Source organism: Chlorella variabilis (assembly GCF_000147415.1).
Source record: "Chlorella variabilis unplaced genomic scaffold CHLNCscaffold_24, whole genome shotgun sequence".
Classification (NCBI taxonomy): domain Eukaryota; kingdom Viridiplantae; phylum Chlorophyta; class Trebouxiophyceae; order Chlorellales; family Chlorellaceae; genus Chlorella; species Chlorella variabilis.
The window spans coordinates 475,459-499,562 of record NW_005435064.1 but is presented as its reverse complement, the minus strand read 5'-3'; the positions used below and the strand labels follow the sequence as shown (position 1 = coordinate 499,562).

The following is a 24,104-nucleotide window of genomic DNA, read 5'->3' as shown; positions in this document are numbered from 1 at the left end:
TTGGGGGGGGGGGGGCACGAGGGCGCTAGCATCAGCATCATTCCGCGTCAAGCACTGGAGCTGTAGCGGCAGTGTGAGGGTACCTGATCATGACCCTTGCACGTGCTGAAGTACTTGCGCCAGGCGTGGGCCCAAGCGATGGTCCGTTCATTATTCCGCATGAGATATACACCTGCACCGCTGTGTGGGGGTGATTATAGTGAACCTTTGGTGCCTGGTGCGACCACCCTACTCGGCGTACCAGTGTTGAAGTTGTGATGTGGGCTGCCGCCCTTCTCCAGTCCGCTATCGCCAGGATCATTATGGCTGCCCGTGCCATCCTCGCTGAACAACAGGTCTGCAGGGCAGGAAATAAGGGTACGGTCAGGTCAGCACAGGGCAGGGAGGAGCAGTGGACAAAAGCAAAGGACACCATCAGCATTGCAAGATGCGGGGCCAGGTGTGAGAGTATACGCCAGCCAGGCTTTGCCCGCAGGGGGTCGCCCTCGGTCGCACCGCCCTGATACGCTTGCCTGCGTCCTGGTGGATGTCAAACAGAGGCAGCGGGTCCTTGAACCACACCACATCCACATCTGACACAACCACATTAAAACCCCAGTCGACAATGGCGTCCAGCACAAACACCTTGGCCCAAGTCATATGCCGCCAGCCCTCGTGGCCCCACTGAAGGCCTGCAATCCAACAGCAGCGTAGTGTCATATCAGCCACACGCGGGGGGGCGGACGCGGGTCTGCTGCATGCAGGCTGACTTTCTGGCCGACAAAATCCGGACGCTGCTAGAGGCAAATTTCGCCATTTTCGAGCCGCTTTACGCCACAATTGTTTTGTGGAAGCAAATTACAGCGACAAATAAGAGGCGGTGTGCGAAAATGCAGGAAAACAGCGGTCAAGCGTGGTCAACCCTGGATGGAAGCGCGCCTCGCATCCGGTTTGGCCGGCCAGAGATTCAGCCTCGATGAAGCAGGCACACAGCTCTTCGAAGCGCCATACATTCAAGTAGGCGATGTGCAACGCACAGAAGACTGAATGTCTGCCTAGGTTGGGACAATGCAATTGCTCGGTTGTGACCACGAGCCAAAGAACAACCCCAGGGCCAAAGAACAACCCCAGGGCAGCGCTTAGGCCCTGCCACCCTACTGATACACCCACCTAGGGCTGTCACTTTCTCGTCGACGCGGTCGAAGCAGGGCTCGTCCATGTCGATGAGCCGCCGAGAGGTGTTGGCATCCGTGGCCGCAACGAAATAGTAATCGATGCCCACCTTCTTCACCCAGTGTAGCCAATTGCGGGCAAAATCAAATTGTGCCTCGTTGATCACAGCAAACATGATGGTGTTCTGCTTGGCTCGACTGGCCAGCAGCTCGCGCATTAGGGGCGGGCACAGGCCGCCGCTGCCAGTGGTTCCGCCGCTGCCTGCCGCAGTGGTGTTGGACTCCTCGGCCTGCCGCGTTTGCAGTGATGTGCGCATTGCTGATGCTGTGCCGCACAAACAGGAGGTCCACAATGCTGCCAGCAGATAAGGCCAAATCATGGCTTAGCGTTAAAAACAAGAGCTCACCCTCCCGATGTGTGCCCTCAGCCTCTATGTTAGATCACAAAATGCAACATGAAAGGCAGTGGTGTGGAACACAGGGGACATGCGCTGAGTTTTCCTCTCAGCTCAGTTGGGCCCCAGATGAAGGATCATGTTAGACAAAAACATCGGCACCTTGAACATCCACTCTTGCTTACGGTTGCCCAAGCCTACCGTGGGTTGCCACATGTGGCGCCATGGCGGCGGTCCCCACACAGTGAGAGCCCGCCTCCTGTCACCCAGTCAGATTGAAGCTGATGTCGGAGGCAGGCGCCTGCTGTTATTCCTCTGTCCTGCATTTTTACGCGGCGCGCTCGTCCTCCTGCGCAGCTGGAGCAGCGCATGGCGGATGCCGCCTACCTGATGCGGGACACGGCACCCGGCGAGGCGCCACGCGAGAAGGGGACCGGCCGGCCCGGCCGGCGGCGCGGCCCGCCTGGCGGCGGTACTCGCGCCATGCTCCTCCTCCTGGTGCTAGCCTTCTTCGCGGCGCTGCTCTACATGGACCCCGTGTACCCCAGCACGGTGCAGCAGCTGCACCTGCACCTGCGCCTGCCGCAAGTGTCGCAGAACGTGGAGCTGAAGCTGGGGGAGGCCGGCCTGCTGGCCGAGGACAGCGTGCAGCGAGCACTTGCAGCAGCCGTCAGCGGCTCCAGCGCCAGCACCCTGTCATTCGAGGTGTGCAGCGGCTTTGCCCACCAGCGCGTGGACATCGTGACAGGTGATGTTCGGTTGTTGTAATGCATGTGCTTCCCTTCTTGCCGCAGCAACCGCACAACTGCATTGCAGGAGGTGCACGACTCGAATGCCCCTGCCACGTTCCCCTGCACACATCACAATAACGGTCGCCTTGACCTTTGCTCCAAAAGGCTGCCCTCTGCCCTGTCATGTGCACAGGCCTGATCCTCGCCGTGGAGCTCAACCGCACCATGGTGCTTCCGCGCCTGCTGCTGGATGGCAGCCAGCCCACCGACGCCCAGGACAGCGAAGACGGGTTTGCTGGCTCTGTCGAGTTTGGGTGCGTGGTCCTGGCTTTCCTTTCTGCTGCCGCTGGAGCCCTCATGTTTGGCATGCGCTGTGTGCCTTTGCGTGTTTGATGACCTAGCTGGCGTTGATGAGGTGCTGAGCTCATTTGTACTCTGAGGCCCTGTGAGAGTGGCAGGGAGAGAACAAAGAATTGCGTCCCGTGGCCCTTCTCTGCAGGGAGATGTTTGATGTGGAGACCTTTACCAGCCGCCTGCAAACCCTGGGTGTGCGCACTGCACTCGGCCCGCCCCCCTCCTCCAAAACTTCGGCCGGGCGGCTGGCCGACTTTGACAGTGTGCAGGCGCTTGGCAGTTTCTATGCCTCTAAGCAGCACCTCAGGTGGGGTCATTCCATGTGTGAGGTGTAGCATCCTCGTCCGTTGTGCATCTGCTGCTTTGGCGGTGTGCCCTGCAACCACTGCACCTGACTTTCATTGTTTCTGGATCCCATACAGGCTGGACTGCCCAGCATTCCGGGTGCCCGCTGACTTAATTGTCAAGCACGAGAGCCTGGTGTTTGCGGCCATGGACGCCATGCAGCCATCGCGGCCATTGCTGGATATCATCAGCAGGTGATTGCGCGCGTGTTCCAAGTGAGGTGGACAGGTAGCCTGATGGTTCATGTGAACGAAGTTTTTGCTGCTCCGCCTGTGTGCAGGGCTGAGGAGCAGCTTCGCAGCATGAGCAATACCGGGGCCTTCAACATTCTCCACCTGAGGGCCGAGGACGAGTGGCTCTTGCATTGCACCAACTGGGAGAGCATCGGCGACGGTATGTTTAAGCGGGGTTTTTTTGTACTCTGATCCATGCCGTACAAAGGGCTGGAAGGAGAGGCTTTGTGTGAAATGCTGCGTGGTTGTGGGTCTTGCAGGGATTGTACGCAACAACTGCTTGAACAACACTGCAAGAGTCGGGAATCAGCTGCGGCTTCATCGCATCGACCGGCAGGTGGGCTGGTTGCACGGCATGTTGCTTGGAGCTCACCTGTATCTTCTCGGGCTTCATGACGACATGTTGTCATTCCTGTTCCTGCAGGTGCCACTCTTGCTATCCATCAACAAAATTGATATCAGCAACGATTTAGTTCGGCAATCAATGCAAAACCTTGAGGCTCACAGGTGGGCCAGGTGTATCAGTGGGCAGTTTCATTGAAAGGGTCTGCTCCAATCGCTGTATGTTCACAACCGTTTGTGTGATTAATGGCTGCAGCTACCAGGTGGTTCTGCGTGACGCAGTCTTTGAGCATGACCTTAAACTGCCTGGCCTCTCACGGGAGGAAATTGCACTGGTGAGATTTTGGGTCCGGGTTCTGCTGCTATTTCAAGGGTATGTTTCATTGACCTGCTGCCCTCCTGCTCTCAGGTTGATTACTACCTGGCGCTCGGCTGCCAGCAGTTTGTGGGCAACAGCGTATCTGTGTTCAGTGCGCTGCTCATTATGGAGCGTTGGCATGCGGGGCGGTTTGCCACTTATTACAATGGCGGCAACATCCCGCTGGAGGCCTTCATGCCGCTGTACCAGTGAGTCGTGCGAGCCCAATGCTCAGCAGGCATCGCAATGCTGAGCTCGTTTCGCCAGCCACATTGCTGCCTGACAAACTGCCGACGCTGGACTGTCCCACACCACACCACAGGATGCCCTGGGTGTTCACGTACAACGATTGGTCGGCGGGCACCGAGTATGATTATATGGTGAAGGCGGCTGTGACCTCTGGCATCGAGGTGGCCCGCATGAAGCCGTACTGCATGTACAGCGGCAGCACGTCTGCGGAGATGTACCAATGGTTCCTCAGCAAAGGAGTCACCATCATCCAGGTGACGGGCGTGCGGATGTGGGGGTCACGGTTATGCAGGGGCCAGCTTCATCACCAGCTCGTTGATCTGTTGTCGTGGAGCTGCCGCTGCAGCACGAGCCAGCGTGGCGGGATGCCCTGATCAAGGAGGGGGCACGCCACAAGGAGCAGAACCTGGTACACTCCCACCTCTACAAGACCGGGGGCACCCTGGTGGGCACCTTCCAGCGCATCGACATCCCCATCCTGCGCCAGTTTGACCAGTACAACTATGTGCTGTTCACAGGTGCGCAGCTTGTGGGGGCACGGGGGCATGGCGCAGCAGTTACCCTGTGCAGCTGCTCGTATGAACGCGGCATGCTCCTGTAGCAACGCTCTCTGCCTCACAGTGCTTCGTTCTGGCCTCTGCTGCAGACTGCGATGTTTACTTCCGCCAGCAGATGAAGCTGGTGGACTGGGGCACGCCGCTGCCCACGGCCGTGGGCATGGGGTGAGCCAGGCCCGCCTGCTGCCACCGCCATCAATTGCGGTCTGTCCACAGTACATGCTGACAGCCACAAGAGAGTACAGCTCGCAATCCAGAGCCTGGTATGGAGAACCACACCTCCAGCTGCTGCCATCCTGTTTGCAGCTTTGAGGGGCAGGACATTTTCCCCTACAATGCCGGCATCATGCTGATGAACATGCCGTACATGCGCAAGACCAACAAGAAGTTTCTGAACTGGATCGTCTCACAGAGGAATGGGCTGTACTACCCAGGCAAGTGTCAGAGACTGCACAGCGCTGTTACCCGCGAGCATGCCTTGCCCATCGAAAGCAACGGATGCGTTGCTGTGGGGCAATGACAGAGCCAGCCTCCCGAGGCTTGGTGTGTAATGCTTGCGGCGCCCACTGCTGTCACTGCAGGATATGGGCCGCTTGACCAAGGTGCTCTGAACCAGTTTTATGAGAAACAGGTCAAGGGCCTGCCGATCAGCAAGGTGCGTGCCCAATGCGCTGGAAGCGGCCTGCTGTGCGCCTTCACATCGCGTGCAGTTGCGTGCACAACCTGGCATGCACGCCTGACATGCAACTCAAGCGGCTGCGCGGCCTGCCGCAGAACTTCAACGCAATGATGTTCCACCAGTTCAGGCCTGATGCGCGCATCGTGCACATGAACGGGTGAGTATCTCTGTTTTGTTGCCCACATGGGAGTGCAGCTGGGAGACGCGCAATTAGCCTCAGCTGTGCAGCCCAGGCGGTCGGTGTCATGCGTTTCGTTTTTGTCCCTTCTGTCTGTCCTTGCCTCAGGCCCAAGCCCAACCACTACCTGGAGTGGCTGGAGAAGGGAGTCTGCGCATTTGGCGACATGTGCAAAATGGTGAGCGGGTGGTGGCGTTAGGTGGTGGGTTTGTTGTGTGTGCGAGTGTGTTGGTGGGGGGGGGGTAACAAGATGCGAGTCCTGCGCCTGCTGCTTGCACCTGCAGGGCGTCAGCAATGGCGTGTGCCAGTACATCGCCGAGTACCTCCAGTTTACGCCGGACTGGGAAATTCCCGCCGAGCTGCACAAGCTGTGCAGCAGCGGCGCAGCAGCCAAGCAGGTGCCAGTGCAGCGAGCAGCAGCTGTCACGCAGCAGAAGGGCATACACGTGGCCAGGCTGCAGCAACCGACAACCCAGCTTGCAGTTGTGCGCCAAGAAGAGGAGGACGAGGATGCCGACTTGGAGGAGGTGGAGGAGGCGATGCAGGAGGATGAGGATGAGCAGGAAGTGGTGGTGAGGGCACAGGAGGCGGCAAAGCGGGTGGCAGCGAGGGGACGAGCAGCAAGAGGCGGGAGGAAGAGTCGGCCAGCCTTCTCGGACGAGTAGAGGCCGGGCAGCTTCTTACTGATGTATTGCTGGGGTTGGTTGTGAACAGCCAGCCTCCGTGAGCAATCGCTGTCACAAGCGGCAACAACAGCGAACCGTGCAATCCGCGCAGCTGCCATCGACTGGATGTTCCACTGAACTGTTCAGTGGAACATCCAGACGTTGTGATCCGACATCGCGATGATCGGAGAATACGCGTCGCGCGCGAAGGACCCGCAGTACACTAGCGCTCTCATGTCGCGCGCGCCGCCCAAGCCTGGCGTTCTTGGGAGTTTAAGGCAGTTCATGGCGAGCGCTAGCCTCGGGGCCCATTAACTATCGTCGACCAAGCACACCCCTTCTCTCCGTCACCCGGTGTTTCAAGAGCTTATGACACGCATGCGCATGCGCATGTAGAGCCGGCAGGCCCGGCGCTAGCCCGGTGGAGCCGCGGAATCGTGAGCGGCCGTTTGGTTGCCCATCCACCAGGATGGCGCTGAAGCCTTCAATGTCTGTAAAGGCTCTGCTGCCGCCAGGGGGTTCGCCGGCAGTCAGGCGGCAATACAAGGTGCGCGCCGCCGCCTCAGCCGCGCAGCCGGTCGCGGCGGTTTGTTTACGCTTGTCGTCCCTGCATTGCTGTCGCAGGTCAGGGCCTTGGCTGTGTCCCTCGTTGCGGTGCTACTGATGTGGGCCCGGTACCAGCAGACCATCAGTTTGAGCGGCGCCGCCAAGGGTCGGTTGCAGTCCAGGTCTGGAGGGCATGGCACTGCCACTGGCCAAGCCAACACGGCGTCATCGCTGCAGCCTGCGGAGAATGCATTCACAATGCAGTTTGAAGTCTGCAACGGCTTCACCAATCAGCGCATCGCCCTATTGTCAGGTGTGGTTGTGTCGCTCGTGGCTTGTTGTCGTGACCTGCGCCGCAAGTCCAGGCCCGCAAAGGTTTTGTAGCTTGGCAGGTGCTGTGGCTGGCAACCGTTGATCTGTTGCTTTCGCTGTGCAGGGCTGGTGCTGGCAGCAGCAGCGAAGCGCAGCGTTGTACTGCCCGAGTTCTTGTTGAATGGAATGCAGCCTGACGACATGAAGACCGTGACGGCAGACAAAGCTGAAACCGTGCCGTTCCGGTGAGGAGTCAGCTGCAGGGTTGCGCATTCGATGTCAATGTGGGGGCAGATGTGGGCGTGTATTGTTGTTTTTTGGCTTGATTGCCAGACGGCAACACCTCTTTGTCGCGGGGCTCCCGTTGCTGCACAGGGAATGGTTTGATGAAGAAGCGTTTGCACAGGCCATGGCTGCCCATGGCGTCCAAGTTGTTGCGGGCGTGGCGCCCAATGCAACAGTGGTGTCCATCAAGGATTTTGACAGTCAGTCCAAGGTTGGCGCCCTCGTCGCACACCTCAAGAAGCAGCGTGGGCTGCAGCACATCAGGTGCCATAGCTGACTCCACTGCTGCTGTTTCTGCAGCACGGCCTTTACAACCCAGGCATTCTATTCTTGTGCTGCGTGGGCTGGTTGTGAATTAAGTCGCACTGTTCGTGTCGCTGGCTGCAGGATTGCCTGCCCTGCATTCCGCTTACCGGGTGCACTTGTCAAGAAGCATGGGGCGCTGTTGCATGCAGCCGTCGAGGGGCTGCGGCCCTCTGATCGCTTCCAATCCATCATAGCAGCCTGGCGGCAGCAGATCGAGGCCAAGTCGGGGTCGATAGCTTACAACCTGATCCACCTGCGTGTGGAGAAGGATTGGTTTGCGCTCTGCAAGATGTGGGAAAACCCAAGCGAGGGGCGGAACAACTGCATGAACAACACTGCCACAGTTGGCAAGCAGCTACAGAAGCACGGGTTTGAGCCACAGGTGAACACGTGCCGTGCCAGGTGCCCCTGCTCTGTGTTTGGAGTTGAGCATGCAGCCACAGCGATGTGCAAGCCAGGAGTGCGCCCTGACTTCCATGGTCTGCAGGTCCCCGTGGTGGTGGTGACATCTTTCCCAGATGCCGTCCCTAATGCGCTGGACACCTCGCTGAAGTCCATCAAGTCCAGCAAGTACAATGTGGTGCTGGGCAGCGAGCTTGTGCAGTTGGGAGAGGAACTGTCGCGGGAAGAGAATGCGCTGGTGCGATGCTGTGGCTGCTGAGTGTGGCCAACCCCGTTGCTGCCCAGCTGTGGAGTGGCACAGGCGCATTGCAACTGGTGAGAAATTCCATTCCTGGCAGCCATGTTCATGATGGTGAGCGCTTCCTCTGGCTCAGGTGGACTACTACCTTGGGCTGGAGGCTGAGAAGTTCACGGGCAACTCGGTGTCGACCTTCACAGCCTTCCTCATTCTAGAGCGCCGTTGGCTGGACAGGTGCAAGGGAAGGGCTTTTGAGCAGGTGCAGGGCTATGCATCATGCCGCCAAGTTACACCAACTGACTAAGGAATGCAACATTCGGATTCTTCGTGGCTTCTCCCTTGTAGGCAATCGGCGCATTACAACGGCGGCAACATTCCGCTTAATTCATTTTTCCCATTCTTTTGAGAAATGTGTAAACCCAGGCAACAGGAAAGTGGCAAACACGGAAACAGGGGCACATTGTGCCTGCCTGCCTGCCGGTTCAAGTAGCATGTTGACGGAAGTGCTGGAAACTCTCCCTCCTGCTCCATATTCTTCACCAACCTGACTTCAAGCACTTCCTCTAGCAAGCGGTGGCTGGCAGTTTGAGGTGCACTCACTCCAGTGCCTGCAAGTTTGTTCATTTACACAGCTGTGTAATGTGGGTTTCAGCATCATCTATAAGAATCTTATTTCAGTGAGGCTGCTTGGACGCTGGCTCGCAACATCTGCTTGTAGCTCAAAATGTCGCCATTCCACTTGCTGACGGTGCCCTTGTCTACCACCCAGATCTCGTTGGCCACCTGGGAGATGAGCCGGAAGTCGTGGCTTACAAGCACAAGGCCGCCATCCCAGTCTGCAGACAGGGTGGGCAGAGGGTCAGCAGAGGACAGGCAGACGTGACTTACAGTCCGTAGTGATAACAGGCTGAGAGCATGCAGGTAGTTGGCTGGCAGTTGGTGTCGCAGGAGGTAGGCAGCATCCGAGTGTGGCCCAGCTGCCTGGCACTAGCGTGGCTGGGCCACCCCACTCCCACTCACTGTTGATGGCCTCTGCCAGTGAGTCGATGGTCTCCATGTCTAGGTGATTGGTGGGCTCATCCAGCAGCAGCATGTGCGGCGTGCGGTGCGCTAGCCATGCAAACACCACCCGCGACTTGAGCCCATCGCTCAGCTTGCTCATCACCAGCGTCTGCAAGGCATGGTGGAGACAGGAGGGTTTTGGCAGGTGGCGCTGATATGGCGAGGCTGATATGGATCGAAGCTGATATGGAGTGGGCTGGCTGGTTATGCCCAGCGATGAGCGGATGAGCAGCTAACCACCCGGCAAGACAGTAGGGCGCTTCCAGCCGCTGGAGGCTGCCCTCCTCTCGTGACCACACCAAGGGAGTCGAGGGCGGAGCTGCGAGCGGCAAGACTGACAGCAATGGCGAAGACAGCAGCGCAGGCGCACCAGGTGCTGCGCGGGCTGCGGAACTACGAGCTGGAGGTAAGTGCCATGCCCTTCTTGTAAATGCACGCACCTGCTGTGGCCCAGTGATGCCGAACCTCCCGATGACTGACCGCATCTTCTCCTCCCCCAGCTCGTTCCCAAACTCCCTCGCAAAATACTTCAGCACAGGATTGAGGGCGGCCGGAGCACCCAGGGGGGCAGGCAGTGTCAGACAGGGCGAGGAGGGGCGAGGAGGGCAGGCACATGCAGGGAGGCGCATATCCGAGCTGCAGCCGCAGACCGGCTGTGCCATAAAGGCCCCGCTTGAGCAGCCCACCCACCTGCAGCGGTGACAGGTCATCGGGCAGCAGCTCCGTCAGGTGCTGGTGGTACTGCCCGATGCGCAAGTGGTTGTGCCGCTTCACCATGCCATCCAGAGGGTCCAACTGCCCAGTCATCAGCTTCAGAAGCGTCGACTTGCCCGCGCCATTGGGGCCCACCTATGGTTCAGGAAAGCAGCGTACAGGAGAGCTCAGCTTTCCTAACAACACATTGGATGCTGCTGAGTTGCAAAACAAACAAACTATCCCTCTGTGCATTCATACGCAGGTTGAAACAGTCCATGAGCACCGCACGCAAGACAAGTAAGCAACAAGGGAAGCAGCTCACCACCGCCACGCGCGAGTCCAGGTCGGCGCCAAGGTCCACATGTGAATAAAGGACCTTGTCTGGCGAGTAGCCGAAGGTGACATCAGTGAATTGGAGCACTGGCGGTGGTAGCTTGCCCATGTTTTCAAACTTGAACTTCACCACTCTGTCGGTTTCCACTTTCTCTGTCAGCCCCTCCCGCACCATCTTGGCCAACACCTTCTCCTTGCTCTGACAAGCATAAGCATAGAAAACAGCGGGTAAGTGCGCGGAAAGCAAGTTAAGAGCACCATGGCGTCAGCGAAGCGAGCAGGAAGGGGTGCAGGAAGCAGCGCCAAGCGAGATGGATGCTTTGGCCTGCCCATCCTCGCACTCAGACAAAGAAAAGCCACCTACGAGTCCAGGCCCCCCTCCGCACCTGCGCCTGCCGTGCCAGCTTTGCACTGCCATGGCCGAACCGCGCAATGTACTCCTTCATGTTGGCAATCTGCTCCTGCTCCCACTTGTACTTCTTCATCTGGTTCTCCTCCAGCTCGGCCCGGGTGCGCACGTAGGTATCGTAGTCGCCTGCAGCAGCCAGGGCACAGCAAGCACTGAGAGCTTGGTGTGTGGGAGACAGAGATGGGCAGATGGGAGTGGCCACAGAACAGGCGAGCATGCATGCTGGAGAGACGGTAGAGAGAGCCCAGCGTTCCTGCTGCTTCGCTGTTAACAACGCAGGCAGGCCGATCCGTTGCCCCAGCTTCTTAAAGTGCAATTGTCAGCCCAAGTGTCAGGCCATACAGGACAGCATGGCCAGTAGCAAAGCAGCGTGCCCATGCAGACGGGAGGGCTGGCAACAGTTGCGAGTGCAGCCCCCCAGCAAAGGTGCGAGCCCAGAGGGAAAGCTGGACCGGAGGGGAAGGTGCAGCTTCTAACCTGCGTAGTACTTGAGCTGCTTCAAATGCATGTGGATGATGTTGGTGCATACGCCGTTGAGGAAGTCCTGCGGTGAAACCGCAGTAAAATGAATGAGCATGGTGATTAATTGCAACAACACAAAGCATAAACGTGCACCAAACCAGGCCTGTGCATGTGCTGCTTGGTAATGGCAGCGACTGCTCTCCAAGCCCCCCCACCTGCGAGTGCGACACGAGCAGCAGGATGCGCTTCCAATTCTTCAGTGTGTCCTCCAGCCACACGCAGGCCTCTAGGTCCAGGTGGTTGGTGGGCTCATCCAGGATGAGGAAGGTGGGCTCCACAAACAGTGCACGGGCCAGAGCAATGCGCATGCGCCAGCCGCCGGAGAAGTCACGCGTCTTTTTGGCCTGCAGGATCGAGAGGAGGGTTTCAGAGCAGAAACAACGGCCACAAAACAACAGGAGCAGCAAAAGCGCGGATGTGAGTGGGTGCATCGCACATGTTGGAACACCGTGAAGTGAAAGTGTGTAGTGTGAAGGCATGGAGTGAACAACATCAGACCCCAATTCAGGCCCCACACCTGCATCTCCTTGTTGAACCCCAGGCCATGCAGAATGGAGGCGGCCCGTACCTCGGCCATGTCCGACTCCAATGCATCCAGCCTGTGCCGTGTGGCAGCAGAGATGGGGTGGGGATCGGCCATCGGCACAGCAGCACATCCGTGCTCCATCCCTGCTGGGGCAGACTACCCGCACACTACACACACCGCCGGCCTGGAGCACCCATGCCTGCAACCTGTGTGGACCCACCTCTCATAAATGTCCTCCAGCCGCGCCTCCACCTCCTCGCCCTGCTGGTCTGCCAGCGCCTCGGCCTCTGCTTCCAGCCGTGCCCGCTCAGCATCGACGCTCTTCACCGCCTGCAAGCAGCAGCAGCGGTGGCGTTGCCAATCAGCAACAGGCGACGCAGCCCTCAAGGCAGTCGCAGGCCACGTGCCATGGGCCCGGCATGGCCCAACCCCTGGGGAAAACTAGCTAGGCGGGGCTGTTGCCTCCCAAGCTGCTGCACGCCATCAACAGCAGCGCAGCCGTGCTGTCGCACCCCGCACCTCCAGAGCGGTCATGTCTGAGGCAGGGATCTCGCGATCCAGCAGGTAAACGTCAATGTGCTCTGGGATGGGCAGGTCACGGGCGCCCAGTGCCTTGAGCAGGCAACTTTTGCCGCACCCGTTGGGGCCAATCAGGCCATACCGCCTGCAGCCAGGCATGCATGCAGGCACGTCGTGCAAGGCACGTGCATCTGCACCCATGCACATGTGCGGCTAGGCAGGCAGGAAGGCTGGTATCTGTCCCAGCGGGGGCATGGGCTGCTGTTTTGTGCAGGGCATCAGAAGCAGTGACCGGTGCAAATGGCTCCGCTCCTCCATCAAGTCTCCACCCTGCCACTGGTGGTGCGGCCGGGCCCACGGGCACCCAGGACGAGTTTCTTTGTCGACTGTTGTTTGGGGCACAAGGACGGCTCCTCGCCATGAGGAGGGAGCCAGGGCGGCTGGAGGGAACGGGATGAGCTGCACCGCCGCCCACCCACCCACCCAGGCTGGCCCCCTGGTGCAAGAGGAGCCGGGTTGGGGCCAGGCCAGCGCAGGGCTGCGCCACCGCCGCCCCCGCCCGCACTTGAGGGTGCACAGCTCCGCTGCCTAGAGCATCGGAAGGCGCACCTGCCGTAGTTGAGCTCCAGGCGCGTGTCGGCCAGCAGCTCATGGCCGTGGTAGAGCAGGCTGAATGATTCAAAGTGGATGTCCCGGGACTGCGGGTGGCTGGTCAGCACACCGGTAGTGGAGCGGTCGTTGAGCTGGAACTCCTCGAGCGCCACCGCCACTCCGCTTGCGTCCACCAGCCCGCCGTTGCCGGCGCTGTTCTCCACCTCGGACAGCTGCCCAGCCGAGGCGGCGCTCTTCAAGGAACCTTTGCTGCCCCCCTTTTTCATCGCTGCCTTCTTCTTCTTGGAATCCGACGGCCTGAACAGTAAGGTGGGGCCGCGGGCAAGAGTTTGTGCCGTTTGTGGCATTGCAGCAACTGCATGCGGGTGACCACGCAGTCACATGCACCGTAATGCAGCAGCAGCAAGCCTGCATTGCAATGGCAGCGAGAGGAGAGCTCACATGCTTGCTGCGTTCTCCTCAGAGTGGCGGCGCGCTCACACTCGTGGGTTGCGGCCCGGCTTGGGGGCTGAGGTTCCTTTTATTGCAGGTCCAAAGAAAAAGAGTCGGCTCTGATCAGGCCTGAAACACTGCATCAAAACCTTCTTCCTCCCTGGCCAATGCCTTCTTCACTCACAGCAACGCCCCATCACCACTGGCTCGGGACCCACAGCGCTCCGGACAGCCGGCGAACGTTGCCTCTGCTCTGTGAGAGCGAACTCTTGGCAGCCCACGGTGAACGCGGGAAACTCCCGCCCTCAGTTTAACGCAAGAAGACGCAGGACATGGCTGCCTGCAGGGAGCACCAGCAGTGAAGCAGCCAGGTCGCCGGGTTGGCAACGGGCGACGGGCCTAGTGGTGCAGCGCCCCTTCCTGAAGTTCTGTGAGCAGCTATTGGTGGCTGGTAGCAGGCAGCTGCTCCTCGCGTCGTGCGCCTGTCTAGCACCCCCGCCGCAGCTGGCAGCGGGTCGGGTTTGCGCCCTCCTCCCCGCCGACGCACACGCGCAGACACACACACCTCACCACCAGTGCTCGCCCTCATCGCTTGCTCCTGCCTGCGTGCCTGTAGGTGGATCAAGGGTAAACAATGGATATTAGAATAGCGGTGAGAGCAAACGCCGGGCCAGACGACGTGTGTGCTAACCTTACAGCTCTTCCGTTGAGAGAAGTGCCCCCTTTTGCCGGGTGGCCGGTTGCAGGGCAAGTATAGGCTGGGTAGGAAGATTGGCTCGGGTAGCTTTGGAGACATCTACATCGGTATGCGGCAGCGGGGGCGGGGCCCAGGGGGGGCGGGCTGCCAATTGTCAGCATAATCGCTCAAGCTGGACTTTGCTGCCCTGCAACCTGCACAGCTCTTGGTCGCACACATGTGGTGCTGCGCGGCACCAGCGAGCATGGTTGGCTTACACCCACGCGGGGCTCTGCTGCTCTACTGCCGCCCCTGCAGGCACCCACCTGCTGACAGGCGAGGAGGTTGGCATCAAGCTGGTGAGCGAGTCTGTGATGTTGGGTTTTGTGTGTTTACCTATTCTGCAGCCGAGCCGCACTCCTTTCGGCACTTGTCTGCGCTTGAATGAGTCAGCTTCACAAACGTCAAGGTGCCCACCGCTCACTCGCGCATCCCTCCTGGCACCGCAGGAGTCCACCAAGACCAAACACCCGCAGCTGCTGTATGAGTCCAAAATCTACAAGATCCTGCAGGGCGGAAGTGAGCTGCTGCGCTCCGCCGCCCGCCATCGCCCTACAGCATGGAGTTGTCTCGCTGCAAAAATGTTTTGCGATGGTGCCTACCCACAGACAGTCCGCGCACGACGCATGAGATTGTGGTTGTGATGACATCGCATGTATTGCTTAGGCATGTTCTGCCACCTCTTTCCCCCCAACTTTGTGCAGCCGGCATCCCCAATATCCGATGGTATGGCGTGGAGGGCGACTACAATGTGATGGTCATCGACCTGCTGGGACCCAGCCTGGAGGACCTGTTCAACTTCTGCAACCGCAAGTTCAGCCTCAAGACGGTGCTCATGCTGGCGGATCAAATGGTGCGGTTGGGGTTGGGGTGCTTGGCCAGGTGCAAGGCTGTCCTGCCGGGGAACAGGGCTGCAGAACTGTGTGGGCTTAAAGGCTCAACCTGCGATCTAGGAATTGGGTGCCAGCCAGTTGGGCGAGGCACGCGCCTGAGGGTCCCATGCCAGCTCCTCTTCCCCGACCTCCTGCTGCAGCTGTCACGGATTGAATACCTGCACAGCAAGAGCTTCATCCATCGCGACATCAAGCCAGACAACTACCTCATGGGCCTGGGCCGCCGTGCCAATCAGGTGCGAGGCACTGCCTGCTGCGCCATGTGGCTTGCCCCGGTGGATGGCTGTTAGCCTGCTCACCGTGCCTATGCCCAGCCTGTTGTCATCCAACGATTCCTACCTGCCGGAACGCTGTGTCCTGGCCCGCAGGTGTACATGATTGACTTTGGCCTGGCCAAGAAGTACCGCGACCCCAAGAGCCATATTCACATCCCATACAGGGAGAACAAGAACCTAACGGGGACCGCGCGCTATGCCTCCATCAACACACACCTGGGTATCGAGCAGGTGCAATGCCCATTGGTCGGAAGCTGGTAGAGCAGGGCAAGATAAGCGGATGCAGTTTGGCGCAAGGACCAGCTGCCGACTCGTGTGCAAGGCACCTGGGCCGCCGCTTTGTTCCTATGGCTAGCGTGTTTGTTTGCAGTCGCGGCGCGATGATTTGGAGTCGCTGGGCTATGTCCTCATGTACTTCCTGCGCGGCTCGCTGCCATGGCAGGGCCTCAAGGCTGCCACCAAGAAGCAGAAGTGCGCGCACCTGGCTGCCTCTCTTACTTGGGGTACAGCTTGTTTTCAGTCGCTTGGAGCACGCTGCCCAGCCGTGGCTGCCGAGTGATGCATTGCACTTGCTGGGGCACTGCCAAGACCGACCCTGCTGCATGGGTTGCCGCAGGTACGAGAAGATCAGCGAGAAGAAGATGGCCACGCCCACCGAATCGCTGTGCAAGGGCTTCCCCACCGAGTTCGTGGTGTTCTTCCAGTATGTGCGCTCGCTGCGCTTTGACGACAAGCCGGACTATGCCTACCTGCGCAAGCTCTTCCGCGACCTGTTTGTGCGCGAGGGTGAGATGAGGGAAGAGACAGTGGGGGTTGGGATGGGTGCAGGGCAGGTTCTCGGCAAGACGGCTCCATGCCCGTTGTGCGTGCACTTTAGGCCTTTTTGAACCATGATCGTGAGCCACTGCGATGCCGCCGCCTCCATCGCCCCCGTTGTTTTTCGCTCTCTTTGCCGCAGGGTTCACCTGGGACTATGTGTTTGACTGGACCATCCTCAAGTATGCGCAGCAGCAGAACAGCCGGCCCAGCACGTCGCGCCCCGCGGACGGTGCGTACGTGGCGCCACAGCCACGGGCGCAGGAGGATGCACGCGATGCCGAGGCGGCGCTGCGCAGGCTGGGCCTGCAGTGAAAATGGGCTGGGCCCGCAATGAGGCGGGGTGGGCCTACCTGGCTGCGGGAGCAGCCGGCTCTGTTCAGCTAGCACCCCCCACACCCCACACCCCACACCCGCCGATTCATCCCAAGGATGATGGCGTTCAGCAGCAGCAGCACCCTGTTCTAGTTTTTTGCTGCTCAACCCACAACAGCAGCAACGGTCGAAGCATTTGGAGCGCCCCTTCAGCCGCTTGCCGGTGCTGGGAGCAGCACCGCTGCAATGATGCAAGGGGAGGGCGACAATGGGTGCTGCCAGATGGTTTGAGGCACCATCGCCAGATGATTTTCAGGCAGCAACAGCCTCTCTTTGGATGCCCGCTCAAGCGGGATGTATTTCTGTGTTTGCCGCTGCCACGCATCCATGCTGTGGTCGGCACCACCCCCATCTCTACCTGGCAGCCAGTTTCAACGTATGTCGCACACATCGAGCTCCTCTCGCAATATGTAATTTTCCAGAGCGGGCTCAATTTCTAGCCGGGCTAGGCGCAGTTTGGTGGCCGCGCAGCGCGGCAGTGCATCTGTCCCTGAGCTTGCCATGACAGCAAACCAAACACCGCTTTTGCTTGTTTCCATTAATCCCGTTGGCAATTGCAGTCGAAACCACGTCGATAGGTCACCCTGACACTTCTCAATTTCCACCCGAGGCCATCACAAGGCCGAGAAGGCACAAGCCATCAGGAGGGTGGCAGCATTGCCCGTAAGATGTCCACACAGCCTGCGGCAGAGTCGTCGGCGGCGGCGGCAGCGGCGCCGCCAACGCCTGCAGGGTTGAAGTTAGCTCTGGGCCTGGAGGGCAGCGCCAACAAAATCGGCGTGGGCATCGTGCGGGGGGATGGACACATCCTGAGCAACCCGAGGCACACGTGAGCACGGGTGGCGTGTCATTGTGCGCTGCTGGCTGCCAACAGACCGCCCACCAGCTGCACACCTCGACCGGGTTTCATGCCTGGCTGTGCAGGTTCATCACGCCCCCGGGGCAGGGTTTCCTGCCACGGGAAACCGCAATGCACCACCAGGAGTGGGCGGTGCGCCTGGTGCAACAGGCACTGAAGGAAGGCAATGTGACGCCCAGCCAGATCAGTTGCATTGCGTACACCAAGGTGGGTTGTGGCAAGAGATGCAGGGTTCAGCACCACCCAGTGGTGGCTTTTCATTCACGCGTTAATGCAGGGCATGGCAGCTCACCTGGACGCGCACACACATGTATTTGCCCAGCCTGCACGGCGCTGTGCAGGGCCCCGGCATGGGCGGTCCTCTGGTGTCGTGTGCTGTGGTGGCGCGCATGCTGTCACAGCTGTGGCGTGTGCCCATCATTGGCGTCAACCACTGCGTAGGCCACATTGAGATGGGACGGATTGTGACGGGGGCCCAGGACCCCGTGGTGCTGTATGTCAGTGGCGGCAACACGCAGGTGTGCTTTGCCCTGCACCATGAGGAGGCCACCAGGCCAAGCAAACCTGAGTGCGGGCAAACCTTGGAATGGGCTTCCTGGCCAGTTGCCAGCAATGCGACCCCTCTTCGCGCACCACCACTCCTGCTCGTCTGCGGGATACTGCAGGTTATTGCCTACGCAGACCAACGGTATCGCATCTTTGGCGAAACAATCGACATTGCTGTGGGCAACTGCCTGGACCGCTTTGCTCGCCTGCTGGGCCTGCCCAATGATCCCGCCCCTGGGTACAACATTGAGCAGCTAGCCAGGCAGGTGGGCAGTACACGCATGGGGCGAGTTGAGCAAAGTGCAGCCTACATGGCGGCTTGCCTCTCTTGCGAACTACAGCTGCTCATCCACATGTTTGTGCCCCTTGGCTTCCCGCCTGCTGCTGTCCAGCGCCGCTCACCCTTGATTACACCCTTACAATGCTCAATCCCATCACTGCCTCCCACCCCGCCCCCTTTCGTGCTGTCCTCCATGTGGCCAGGGCACCAAGCTCATAGAGCTTCCATACGTGGTGAAGGGCATGGATGTCTCCTTCTCGGGGATCCTTTCTTATATTGAGGGCGCAGCCAAGGAACTGATGACAAAGGTGAATGACCCTGAGGCGTGGTTTGTATACATACACACCTGGTGCCCTCGTCCAATCCCTGCCTGGCTCAGATGGCTTTCTCTGCCTTTTATCTGGCCTGCCCTGCCCCCCCGCCCCAATTGTCCAATAGGGTGAGGCCAGCCCCGCCGACCTCTGTTTCTCGCTGCAAGAGACCATTTTTGCCATGCTGGTTGAAATCACGGAGCGAGCCATGGCGCACGTGGGCAGCAACGACGTGCTGATTGTGGGCGGGGTGGGGTGCAACCTGCGGCTGCAGGAAATGATGCAGGTGGGCGTAGTGGGTGGGTAGGTGGGTGGGTTTTGTTCCTGGCCAGGAGCCAGGTGGCAGTGGCGCCGTGATGTTGGTACTCACGTGGCGCTGGGAACTGATTTGCATGGCTGGTAAAGCAGTTAATGCAATGGGCTGCACAGGCAGGCGGCACCCGCCCCATGCCTCACCGTGCCGGCGGCCTAGGCGTCGAGTATCTGGGTAACCTGCTTGCATGTGCGGTTCCGGCGCAGGTGATGGTGGGGGAGCGCGGGGGCCGGCTGTATGCCACCGACGACCGCTACTGCATCGACAATGGCGCCATGATTGCCTGGCCGGGGCTGCTGGCACTGGGTCAGGGTCAAACAGTAGAGCTGGCGGAGACGACCTGCACGCAGCGGTACCGCACCGATGAAGTACATGTCATCTGGCGCGGCTAGGAGAGCATTCAAACTTGCCGGGCTGTGCTTTCCAGCTTTGTACTGTTTTCCAACCTTCAACCTTTTATGACGTAATGTGGAGGGCGTCTCAGAATGGCCGGGTTACACAATATCTGCTGCTCTTGGTACAATGGGCATTGAAGCATCTGACAAGCGTGGATAGCAGTAACAGCAGCCCCATTACTGGCATCCTTGCACTTCATTGGTTGCCACAGCTACTGCTGCTGCCTCTGCTGGTCTGTAGCCAGCACGGTGCCCGACAGGATGCTGCCGCCGCCATGGCTCATGTTCATGGTGGGGTGGGTGCGCAGCGGCAGCACCTGGCGACCACGGGAGCGCAGCAATAGGGGAGGCACAGTCGGGCATGGCAGCAAACAAACCATCGCAGTTGGGAAGCAACAGCAGGCAGTGCCCAAATTCTGACCATGTTGCTGCTCTGTGTGGTGTAAATTGCTGTCTCTACAATCATGCCAAACAAAGCAACATGCCTGCAACGGCAATGAATGTGCACGGCACACACCTGCATCTCGCGCCACCATGACTCATGCAGTGCCAACCCCGCCACCTCGCCTTGCCCTCGCAGCGCGTCCATGGCCTCCGCCAGAGGCTGCTGCCAGGGGCAGAAGACGGCGAGGGAGGCAGAAGGCGCCAGCAGCGGCAGCACATGGCGCACCAGCGCTAGCGGGCTGAGATTGGTGGCAGCCAGAATGCAGCTGTTGAAGGGGGGTTGCAGCTGCTGCTGCTGGAGCTGTGCCGCCCCTGGTGCACCGCCACCTGGATGGTGCTCGCCTTGCGGTTGCTCCACATGGCCCTGAGCACATGTTCCCTGAACATTCGCTGGCTCTGCCATGCTGCCTCTCGACGCGGCAGGCTGCAGTTGCTCACCTCGCTGCTGCTCACCTGCTGGCGGTTGCTGCTCGCCGTGCTGCTGCTTGTTCTTTGCCTGCTCGGCTGCCTGCTCCTGCTGCTGCTGCTGCCGACACTCTGCCAGCACCTCCGATAACGGCGTAAATCGCATGGCGGCGCGCTGTGCAGAGGAGAGATTGAGGTGGCGCCAGATGGCCAGGCTGGGCTGCTTGGTGCCCTTGCCGCCTGCCCACGCAGAGGTCACGCCGCCATGCCCGCCAAGACGCTCCGCCACGGCTGCCGTCACCAGCCCGCCGCAGTTCTCCACCACCAGCACCCGGCCATGTGCCCCAATGTTGGCCAGGCTCAGCAGCAATGCAAGCGCATCGGCCCGCAGGTAGGCAGTCTTGGCAGGAGAAGTCGAGAAGTATGCCTCGCATACGGCGGCTGCAGTGGGACGGCGCACCGTTGCGACCTGGATGTACTTGCGTGCCTTCTTCTTCCTGCACAAGCAGGTGTGGCAGGGGGAGGCAGGGTAGGCATAGGTGCAGGAGGGCTGGTGGGCATACTGGAAGGCCACGACGTCACGCCAGCTCTCGTCCTTTGGGCTCTGCTTGAAAGAACAAAAGCTCCCACCTGTACTTGTCTTGTGAGAATTCGGTCTTGGCTGCAAAGGTGGCGGAGTTGGCGGTGAGGGCGGCCACAATGTCAGCGCCGGCGGCACCCTCCGCCTTCATGGCCTCGATGTCGGCAGCCGACAGCGCCTGCGCGCCGCCGCTGTCCACCAGGTCGGCATTGGTGCGGGTGTTGAAGCCGGGGGCGATCTCGGGGGAGGGCAGGTCCCAGTCGGCAAGCGGCGTGCTGCAGCGCAGGGAGCGGCACCCGGGGTGCAGTTCTCATCCCAGCAGACTAGCAACGGGCTCCATGTTCTCCCTTGAAGAAGAAGTCAATCGTCCTCCAGAAAGAGCACAGTTGCGAACCGCTGGGGCGCCACACAGCCGGCGGCGGTGCGGCGGCACCCGCTCACTACTGTATGCGCTCCAACGACTTGCCGTCCGCCGCCAGGGCAAACATGGAGCCATAAGGGCAGCCGATGATGGGCGTGGCCGGGCAAAAGACCTTGCCCAACTTCACCTCGCTGCATGGCGGGGCCGCATGTGTTGTCACTGTCAGCCCCTTGGCCAGAAACAGCACCCAACTTGCTCACCTCTTGGCGTCTAGAGTCACAAAGGCCTGCCTGCCGTTGGTATCAAACAAAATGCTGCTGCCGAGCTGAACAGTTTGACAAAGAGAAGCCATTTCCTGCTGCTGCTCTCCGGAAGAATAAATGAAATGAGGGAGCCGCGAGGAATGGCGCAGCGGCGCCGCGTGTACAACAACAATCAGTGCCTTGGACAGTCTACATCTAAATGCTTTGACATTCTTACCGCCACATTTATTGCTCATTCATTCGCCCAATTTGCTACTTATCATGCCGGAGCTTGCGGCGGCGGCCCGAGCAGAAGAACTGCCAGCCAAGGCCCCAGGTCCCGCCCTCCCATTACCAGCCCTCCCATTACCAGCCCTCCTCCCCCAGCCAGGGCTGAGGGAGACCGTGCTCTGCTTGGCTGCGCCGCGCAGTCTGTGCCGCCCACGCTAGCCGCCGCTGCTGGCCGCCGCCGACTCCGCCTGCAACCTTGCTGCCCCTTTGCACGGTTGCTGCCCAGTCCACCGTGGGTCGCAAAAGGTGGCGCGGGTCCAACGAACATGTCTCACTCCAACAACTTTTCGCCCAATCCACGGCCACGCACCACAGCCCGCTGCAGATGGTCTCGGGTCGCGCTTGGGTCAAGCGGCAGGTGGCACCTGCGCCCCAGGCAGAGCAGCATGAGCAGCAGCAGGCTTACATGGTTTGCACGTGTTAAAATAGGTGATGTGAGGGGCGACTTAGCACCGGGCATGAGCACCAGGGGGCCCTGCATGCATGCTTTCCCTTCACAGGTGTTGGTGATGTTGCGCTCCCTGCAGCAACTGAAGAAACTGCTGAGCTCAGGCTGCAGCAGCAGCAGCATCTGGCAGCTGGTGGCTACACAGCTCCCAGGACATGCGAAAGCAGTTTTCGCCCAGCGCTGTGAGGGGCGGGTGTATGGCGCACAGCGCATGCACAGAGCAGGCAAGGGGCAAACGGAAGGCAAAACAGCAGTCCTGGCAGCCCCCCCATCTTTGTTGTTACAGCGTGGTTTGGCTCGAACTGTGCTGTCGAATTGTGCTTGCAAGCGGGAGGGCAGACCTCATGTGCAGCAAGCCTATGCAGCTGTGCACCAGGCGCAGCACAAAATGATAAGCACAACGATGAGATGAGGGCATTTGTCGAGCGTGGGACACACATGCTGCATGCGGTGCCTTGGGAGGCGGACGTTGCCCAGGTTGCAAGATGCAGGCTGGATCAAATCAAAGAGGAAATGCAGCAAAATTGCGCACAGGGTGCAAACACACATTACGTGCCCCCAGGGCAGCACACACTGGGAACCAAAAGGAGAGCGGGTGTCAAACAGGCGACTGGAACACGAGGCAGGGAGCAAAGAACGGGCATTGGCCAAGAGGGGATTCTGCCTGGGTCGTCAGCGGGAGGCCTCAACCCAGCCCGCCACCAACTTTCAGTAGAGCACCACCACACACGTATCCATGAGCTGGCCGCCTTTGACACCAGACTGTGCGACTTCATGCCGACGCGTGAAACAAGACAGCGGCAAAAAATCTTTCTGCGTGCGTGTTGGGTGGTGGTGGCACATCCTCCCAATTCCGCCAACAAGTGCAACCAGTGCCCGAGCGGTTGCCCAGGGTGAGGGCCATAGCTGCTGGGGCGGGGAGAGCGCCACCACTCTGCTTAGACACCCCGGTCGGGCTCTAGCACAACAGCTGAGCCAGACTGTCCAACCTGTGGCGCCGCTGTGCCGTGCACAGCTACCGCAGCCACAGATGCCGCAGCGGCGGCCATGGCCGGCACGGAGGTGGCGCCTGCTGCAGCGGCGGGCACAATGGGCGAGGACAGCGTGCCGGGGAACTGCTCCACCTCGCCTGCCAGCGTCCCATTTGTGTGGAATAGGATGGGGCGGCACCGCTTGTCCTCGTGCAGCAGGCTGGAGTTTTGAAAATGCTGCACCAGTGCTGCCTTGCCCTGCACAGATGGGGCCGAGGAAAGTCCACAAGTCAGTTGAGTGACAAACAGCGGGCACCGCGGCGCACCTTAAAAGTACCAGCCTGCTTCAAACCAGCCACCACCGGCACCCACCTGGATGCGACCGTAGGCGATGTGGCATATTTTTTCCGAGTTGAACTTGGGCCACTTCTTGCCGTGCAGCTCCTCCACCAGCGGGACGATGTACTCGGGGCGCACCTGCAGTGCGAGGTACGTCAATTTGGTGGGATATGGCCGGACGAACATGCCAACCTTCCAACCTCTCAGCCTCATGCTCCCGCCCTCCTCACCATGTTGATGAATGCGTAGCCCACGTTGCACTTGTTCTTGAAATCGATTGGTAAATAGAAGAAGTCGAACATGCCGCGGAAGCGCTCCTCCACCAGCTGCGAAAAAGGGGTGAATTTCAGGTTAATGGCTAAAAATCGGTTGCGTGTTAGCCAGCGACACAGCAGGGCTGAGCGCCGAGGACGCGGCGCAGGCCCTCGCCCTGCTGGACCGCTGCTTCCCTCCTGACGACGACCCATGCAGGGGGTGCGTGAGGTGCAACAGCATTTCTCAGCCTCCCGCCTGCTATACAATTAAACACATTGCCCTGTGCAGGTTGAAACAGGTGGGCAGCAGTTTCTCGCAACAAGTGGCCACCGCATGCCGTTGCGCGGCATACAATGCGGCCCTTTCCGGTCTTGCCATTCATGCTGGCTATTTTAGCTGATAATTAGCTGATAACTGAAAGCTTAGGGATGCAGCAGCGACGATCCGGGCTGCAGCCCGTGCAGTATGAGGCCAGTCTCAGAATTCTGCTTGGCCAGAATTCTGCTTGGCCATCGCGGCCCTTCCAACAGAG

At 59.8% G+C, this 24,104-nt stretch overlaps 7 protein-coding genes across 7 annotated transcripts in view; 3 read left to right on the top strand and 4 right to left on the bottom strand.

Annotated features, from left to right (window-relative positions):
• CHLNCDRAFT_59017 (hypothetical protein) overlaps nt 1–1,936 on the bottom strand; it is a 4,362-nt gene extending 2,426 nt beyond the window's left edge. Inside the window, exons 1-3 of the mRNA XM_005844131.1 lie at nt 1,150–1,936; nt 496–671; nt 242–337 (exon numbers count right to left, since the gene is read on the bottom strand). Coding sequence (XP_005844193.1) covers nt 242–337; nt 496–671; nt 1,150–1,531 — 654 coding nt within the window. The 5' untranslated portion in view covers nt 1,532–1,936. The remainder of the gene's footprint in view (nt 1–241; nt 338–495; nt 672–1,149) is intronic.
• CHLNCDRAFT_59016 (hypothetical protein) lies at nt 1,916–8,757 on the top strand (the record flags this gene model as incomplete). Its single annotated transcript, XM_005844213.1, has 23 exons — nt 1,916–2,294; nt 2,471–2,591; nt 2,777–2,938; nt 3,054–3,170; nt 3,257–3,369; nt 3,470–3,546; nt 3,634–3,716; nt 3,808–3,886; nt 3,961–4,118; nt 4,232–4,412; nt 4,505–4,676; nt 4,805–4,880; nt 5,022–5,149; nt 5,297–5,370; nt 5,490–5,551; nt 5,681–5,750; nt 5,857–6,144; nt 6,862–7,096; nt 7,220–7,340; nt 7,768–8,068; nt 8,174–8,326; nt 8,463–8,560; nt 8,672–8,757. The coding sequence occupies 23 exons, from the start codon at nt 1,916–1,918 to the stop codon at nt 8,730–8,732; spliced, it is 3,309 nt and encodes a 1,102-aa protein (XP_005844275.1). The 3' UTR covers nt 8,733–8,757.
• Nucleotides 8,758–8,933: 176 nt separating this feature from the next.
• On the bottom strand, nt 8,934–13,518 carry CHLNCDRAFT_32698 (hypothetical protein). Its single transcript, XM_005844130.1, has 13 exons — nt 13,447–13,518; nt 13,003–13,302; nt 12,394–12,538; nt 12,095–12,204; nt 11,866–11,947; nt 11,504–11,692; nt 11,304–11,370; nt 10,804–10,952; nt 10,407–10,616; nt 10,079–10,237; nt 9,829–9,915; nt 9,347–9,497; nt 8,934–9,162 (listed from the first exon to the last, which is right to left on the bottom strand). Coding segments are annotated over exons 1-13 (1,818 nt in total). The 5' UTR covers nt 13,449–13,518; the 3' UTR covers nt 8,934–8,995.
• Nucleotides 13,519–13,647: 129 nt separating this feature from the next.
• CHLNCDRAFT_32696 (hypothetical protein) lies at nt 13,648–16,963 on the top strand. Its single transcript, XM_005844212.1, has 11 exons — nt 13,648–13,867; nt 14,054–14,089; nt 14,184–14,241; nt 14,432–14,472; nt 14,623–14,692; nt 14,878–15,026; nt 15,207–15,302; nt 15,435–15,572; nt 15,712–15,812; nt 15,958–16,127; nt 16,300–16,963. Exons 2-11 carry the CDS (start codon nt 14,072–14,074, stop codon nt 16,470–16,472), a joined length of 1,014 nt encoding a protein of 337 aa, XP_005844274.1. The 5' UTR covers nt 13,648–13,867; nt 14,054–14,071; the 3' UTR covers nt 16,473–16,963.
• Nucleotides 16,964–17,200: 237 nt separating this feature from the next.
• On the top strand, nt 17,201–19,233 carry CHLNCDRAFT_27124 (hypothetical protein; the record flags this gene model as incomplete). Its single annotated transcript, XM_005844211.1, has 7 exons — nt 17,201–17,361; nt 17,457–17,598; nt 17,733–17,909; nt 18,057–18,203; nt 18,421–18,525; nt 18,656–18,814; nt 19,048–19,233. The coding sequence occupies 7 exons, from the start codon at nt 17,201–17,203 to the stop codon at nt 19,231–19,233; spliced, it is 1,077 nt and encodes a 358-aa protein (XP_005844273.1).
• A 215-nt stretch (nt 19,234–19,448) lies between these two features.
• CHLNCDRAFT_139358 (hypothetical protein) lies at nt 19,449–21,153 on the bottom strand (the record flags this gene model as incomplete). Its single annotated transcript, XM_005844129.1, has 5 exons — nt 19,449–19,553; nt 19,754–19,992; nt 20,134–20,582; nt 20,716–20,940; nt 21,107–21,153. 5 exons carry the CDS (start codon nt 21,151–21,153, stop codon nt 19,449–19,451), a joined length of 1,065 nt encoding a protein of 354 aa, XP_005844191.1.
• Nucleotides 21,154–22,945: 1,792 nt separating this feature from the next.
• Nucleotides 22,946–24,104, bottom strand: part of CHLNCDRAFT_139357 (hypothetical protein) — a gene marked incomplete at both ends in the record, with an annotated part of 6,964 nt that continues 5,805 nt past the window's right edge. The window contains 3 exons of the mRNA XM_005844128.1: nt 22,946–23,236; nt 23,351–23,455; nt 23,548–23,643. Of these exons, the coding sequence (XP_005844190.1) occupies nt 22,946–23,236; nt 23,351–23,455; nt 23,548–23,643 (492 nt within the window). The remainder of the gene's footprint in view (nt 23,237–23,350; nt 23,456–23,547; nt 23,644–24,104) is intronic.

Excerpts from the sequence above, each read along its gene's own strand:
- CHLNCDRAFT_32698 (XM_005844130.1), bottom strand. Across the intron at positions 11,693-11,865 it reads GGTTCAACAAGGAGATGCAG|GCCAAAAAGACGCGTGACTT; the intron begins GTGTGGGGCCTG and ends TCGATCCTGCAG. Across the intron at positions 10,617-10,803 it reads AGCTGGCACGGCAGGCGCAG|AGCAAGGAGAAGGTGTTGGC; the intron begins GTGCGGAGGGGG and ends TATGCTTGTCAG.
- CHLNCDRAFT_32696 (XM_005844212.1), top strand. Across the intron at positions 15,813-15,957 it reads GCTGCCACCAAGAAGCAGAA|GTACGAGAAGATCAGCGAGA; the intron begins GTGCGCGCACCT and ends GGGTTGCCGCAG. Across the intron at positions 16,128-16,299 it reads CGACCTGTTTGTGCGCGAGG|GGTTCACCTGGGACTATGTG; the intron begins GTGAGATGAGGG and ends TCTTTGCCGCAG.